The sequence below is a fragment of the Misgurnus anguillicaudatus genome, chromosome 15 (assembly GCF_027580225.2).
Source record: "Misgurnus anguillicaudatus chromosome 15, ASM2758022v2, whole genome shotgun sequence".
NCBI classification, from domain to species: domain Eukaryota; kingdom Metazoa; phylum Chordata; class Actinopteri; order Cypriniformes; family Cobitidae; genus Misgurnus; species Misgurnus anguillicaudatus.
The window spans coordinates 21,624,232-21,630,000 of NC_073351.2; the positions used below are offsets into that span (position 1 = coordinate 21,624,232).

The 5,769-nt window shown below is 32.8% G+C and overlaps 1 protein-coding gene across 1 annotated transcript in view; it reads left to right on the forward strand.

Annotated features, from left to right (window-relative positions):
- Window positions 1-2,767: 2,767 nt before the first annotated feature.
- The window catches only part of hsf4 (heat shock transcription factor 4), an 11,106-nt gene continuing 8,104 nt past the window's right edge, over window positions 2,768-5,769 (forward strand). The window contains exons 1-2 of the mRNA XM_055174713.2: window positions 2,768-3,288; window positions 5,750-5,769. The exon at window positions 5,750-5,769 is cut by the window's right edge and continues 89 nt beyond it. Coding sequence (XP_055030688.2) covers window positions 3,163-3,288; window positions 5,750-5,769 — 146 coding nt within the window. The 5' untranslated portion in view covers window positions 2,768-3,162. The remainder of the gene's footprint in view (window positions 3,289-5,749) is intronic.

Consider the following 5,769-nt stretch of genomic DNA (forward strand, 5'->3'; position numbering starts at 1 on the left):
ACCTGACTTCTAATTAAATATTATGAATATACACCCTGGTACAGCAGACTAATTATGAGTGTTTAGTTTAATCACTAATACATTGTGTTCAGTGATCAGATTAGCATTAGCACAGTGCTGCATAAACGCTGCTGTATCACAGCTATGGGTGTCTATAGCAGCCAGGGTCATTAAATCAATCCTCCTGACTATATCAACATATTAATAACAAAATCACGAATGACTGACCGACCTAGGAGCAGCAGGCATTGGGGATCTGTTTGCATCACGGTTTGACCTCTTCCTTGACTGAGGGTTTTATATCAATCACTGGTGATTTTTGGCGTGTTCCATTCACGCGGCGCTGCGCAGGTCGATCAGCGCATGACATCAGAGTATCGCGAGAGTTATTTCGAATCGCTCGCGCGATACCTTTATGTCATACGCCGATCGGTCTGCACAGCTCCTCAAGAAGTCGAATACACCTATTGTTAAGTGCATTTTTACACATACACATATAGAGCCACTTCTCATATGACTAAACTGTGCATCTTCACGTGCATCCTGATGCAAATCAATGTACATATGAATAATTTACTTAATTTCATTGTCCAATGTCTAAATTGTATTCTTTAAATGCAGGCAGAGGCGTCATGCCCATTCAAACTGAGGGGGCACGTGCCCCCCTTTTTTTTAGCCAAATGGACTTTGCATGCAACCTCAAAATCAAATAACGTCCATTTATCTGTTAATTGACTTTTAATCTGTTTAATATGCACAATATTATAATTTCTGTGCTGCATCCTAGTCACTTTTCTGAGATTTTTGCCATTTTTATAGTGTTTTTGATCGTGTTACATGACTTTATTCTGGCGGCAGCTGGCACTGCAGTCACCGCAGTCGCAGACGTCATCAGCGTCTGAGCGCGCTCAAGAGCTCTTTGCTGTTGCTGCTGCATTTGGCTATCCGAGGAATTAAAACGTGTTAGGAACGCTCATAACATTTTCAAACCCCAGTACGGTAATGTGCAGTTAACCTCCTCTGTGTAGACAATGTATGGTTTAAAATGTGACGGTCTCGACGTTATATTAGAAGAGATTTGTAGATTCATCTTCTTGGTGGAACAACGCCAAAGTTCGCCAGAGTTCACGGGGCGCGGAATCACACATGTTCACATATGAGGTAAAATTTAATGCAAAAATCTGTTCATCTAACGTTTTTAAATTTAAATTTTAAACATATATTTTTAAATCATTATTGAACATTAAAATCAATCACGTGGCTATAGCTTATGTCATTTTCGTTGTGGATTTAAAATTACATTAATTTTATAAGATAATGCAGCAATAAGATATTGTGCAAAATGCATTAATGACACAATTAAACATGTCATTTATTAAAACTTAAATAAATAAAACATGCCGTTTCAGATGTAAATATGATGCAAAAGTGTCATTATTCCGATTGAATAGTAATTGATATGAAAGTTAGTCAACACTTTTATTTTGGAGGTTTTTGCATGAAAGCAGGGGTTTTCAGATTGTTAGAAATGTAAGTGCCATGGAAAAGACTGAAAGCTTTATAATATTTTGTTAGATGTCTGTGTATGCACAAAGTTCTGTGAGCTGTGCACACTGTGCCCCCTTAAAAAATTGGTGCATGACGCCCCTGAATGCAGGAAATATAAGGAATTTCTTTTGGTGCCAAGTATACATCACAACATGGAATTTGCCATTGGATGATGTTACAAGTTAGGAAAGTAAAATAAGCAAGTGCTCATAAAGTCCTACATGTCATGTAAAGATGCTGACCAGCAATTAATTTTTTATGCATCAGCTGCTAATCACATTTACTTTAATTCAATGGGACCTAAATACTATACCCACATAGAGGACTACTGTCATATTCATGAATAAATGGTTAAATAGTTGCTGTAATATTAATATAGTACTAAAGCTATATTGAAATGACTTAACTAATCATCTCCCCAACTGTTATCTACCTACTTGGTTTGCAATGCATATAAACACCTAACCATATTGAGTTACTTATATTCATGTTTTGTGTTTATTAAACTTTATACTTTGGTTTATATATTTGAAGAATTTCATTGATTTCAATAAAATTTTTTTGGTTGTTTTTTTATTTATTTTATTATAAAAATCCAAATAATATTCACACTCCAAATAGCATTTGAGCTAGGTTATAATAAAGTGGCCTTAAAAGAACTCATATATGTAAAACAGGAAAATAAAAATATTTGGAAATTTTATTCATTAATTTTTACAAAAAAATATTTTTGTTGACTCTTTAAGAGTGTTGTCTTGGGCACCAAAATGCATTTTTTTCAATACTTAAAGATTATAGTTCCCCCTGCTGTTGGAAAGAGAGAGAACATTTCTTTTGTGTCTGATAACTGGGTGCATAAGGCTGATTTAAACTTTACATATTTTTATTTTGTTTTATTAAGATATTTATTTTAAAATATATATGTATTAATATATTTTATTTAATTCTATATTTTTAATATATAGTATTTTTGCATATTATTATTTTATTATTAAAGTTTTAATACAAAATTATTGAATTAACTCTAAAGTTAAATTTAACAGCAGAATTAAGCCGTTCTATTTCTTAAAGTTTAAAGTTAGCTTACAACAGTGTTGCAGATAAATGGGTGGTACATATTTCTCAACTTTATAACTTTATTATGATTTTATAGTACAGTAGCTAGAAACATTTCAGATTTTTGATCACAAACCAATATCAATATATCATAAGAGAACTCTTGAGAGCAGCTTAGGTAGTGCAACTTTCTGAACAACAACCTAAATACACAAATGACCATTCAAACTCATACCTTTGTACATCATCACACTCTCCGTGCAGGTTGGGCATTGTGTTGTTTGGCGTGACAGTGTGGTATTATTCTAGGCTTTGTGTGGGTCTGTATTGTTCTCATTTGTTGAATGGGGGTAGAGTGGTGATGCTGCAGGGCACTGCTTTATGCTGACTCTGACCTGTGAGAATGGAAGGGACCGATATGGCCCTATGACCAATCCACAGATAGAGAAAAGGAGGAGACAGAGAAACGGCATCAGCAACGCAGGTTCCAGGAAAGCATAGACTTGGAAATGGACTAAATTACTTCTGAATTAAAGAAACAACAGGCTAAGTGTAGTCATGCAGGAGAATCCAGGCTCCGTAGGTGTGGATGGGGGATACGCCAGCAATGTACCTGCTTTCCTCACTAAACTCTGGACTTTAGTGGAGGACCCAGAGACAAATCATCTGATCTGCTGGAGTTCTGTGAGTTCATCTTGATAGCATCCTTTGGCTGATTTTTGTTGCCGACCATTAAGTAAATTTGTAAGGCAACACTTTTAAAAAATATGAGACTTTGTCTGTGAAATCCAGGCTAAAGTATCATAATCTAATTATGAGATTTGGAGCAGTACAGTTTGGTTTCAATCACTGATTTTTTTTATTTTAGTGTTTGACATGGCCTTACTTTTTCAATATTAAAGATTATTATATTAAAATTATATTTTCAAAGAATGTTCTTTACATTAGGATTTTATTGAAAACGGTAAATCACAAGAAAATACCAGGCAAGGTCACTTAACTGTAAATGTACACTGTAAAAATTATGTTAAATCAACATATAGCCTATTTTTATGTTACTTTAACTTAACAAATTAACATACTTGTCACCAGTTACAAATTAAAATAGTAGGTTGAAATGTTGTTTTAACTTCATGCAGATTTTTTTACAGTGTATTGTTAGTTAATGCTGGAAGTAATATTTGAACATGCAAAACAGGTGAAATGTGTTGATCGGTGTTTATCGTTAATAGAAAAGTACTTTTATCTGTTAGGATATGTGCAGATGAAACTTCAAAAGTAACATTAGCCTGCGGAGTGTAGGGTTTCTGTACTATATAACACGTTTATATATGTGACCCTGTCTGTGAAATCCAGGCTAAAGTCTTATAATTTATTTCTGAGATTTGGAGCATTAAAGTTAGATTTTACTCATTAATTACAATCTTTAACAAAACCTTACTCAGTCAATATTAAAGATATCTAGGTTTGTATTTTCACACAATGTTTTTTGTTACGATCCCAAAAGATATTTAGGGGAATGGATGGGACGTAACAATATGAAACTGTGGAGAGTCCATCCTTTAGTGTCCAACAACACAAACTATCTTCCAACACTAAAAAAAATGATTCATTCAATTTACTGGTTGCAATCAAATTATTTAAGCTACATTTAAACAAAAAAGATTAATAAAATAAAATAAAAGTTTTGTTTAAATGTAGCTTAAATAAATTGATTGCATCCACTTACCTTAAAAAATTGATTAAATTCAATGAAAAAATTTTTCAGTGTATAGACGGCATAATATATTGTCCGGTTCAAGGCACCCAATAATATCCATATTCAACTATTACATCCCTGTAATACCATCCATCCTTTAGTGTCCAACACAAACTATCTTCCAACACTGAAAAAAATTATTCATTCAATTTACTCATTTTTTTTAAGGTAAGTGGTTGCAATCAAATTATTTAAGCTACATTTAAACAAAAAAGATTAGTAAAATAAAATTAAAAAAAGTTTTGTTTAAATGTAGCTTAAATAAATTGATTGCAACCACTTACCTTAAAAGAATTGAGTAAATTGAATGAATAATTTTTTCAGTGAAGTATAAGGAAAGGATCGCAAATTATAAATATTTTGCTTTATGGCATCTGTGTATGTTAAAAAAAACGAGGCTTTAATCAACATTTATTAAAACCTTAAAACGATAGGAAGAATGTGAAAATCCACTAAAGGTTAAAAAAGCATTGGAGGACTCTTATTCTGTCTAAGGAAATGCTTCTCTATGCTTTGTTGCTATTTTATGTCAATGTCTTTCAGAAGGACTGTAGAAATTGGAATCGCCAGGGACTTTAAGTGTACAATATTATATATAGGTTCATTTTTGATATTAGTATATTCATGTTTAGTGTAGTTAAAGTGTAGTTAAAAATTTGATTTTTTTGTGAGCTTTGATTAAAGGTTTTCTCTTTCATCTGCTTTGGACTTTTATGCATTGCGTTATTATATTCATGGGTTATTCTGAGTTTGGATTTTGGTTGAGTAGTATTAATGCTAAAAATATTTCTACTGGTCTGTTTTAAAGGGGACATTTCACAAGACTTTTTAAGATGTTAAATTCATCTTTGGTGTCCCCAGAGCACGTATGTGAAGTTTTAGCTCAAAATACCATATAGATAATTTATTATAGCATGCTAAAATTGCCACTGAATAGCTGATCTCTGCACTAAATGGCAGTGTCGTGGTTTGATAGTGCAGATTAAGGGACAATATTATTCCCTTCTGACATCACAAGGGGAGACAGATTTCAATAATCTATTTTTCCACATGCAGAGAATGGTTTACCAAAACCGGGTTGTTCTTTTACACATTTCTAGGTTTATAAAAGCACTGGGGACCCAATTATAGCACTTAAACACAGAAAAAAGTCAGATTTTCATGATATGTTTCCTTTAAACAAAAACAGAATCCAAAAATGTTCTTGGCATAACAGTATTATCTAGAAGTAAAACATTGCATCAAATCTTCAATCTCCTATACAAACTTGATTATCATAAACTTAATATGTTCAGTGCCTCAAAGCTACTATTCAACATTTATTACCAGTCAATGTCTGTACACATTCATAAAAGAGACGTTTACAACTTGCTTTTTCTCTTCTAGACTGGCACCAGCTTCCATGT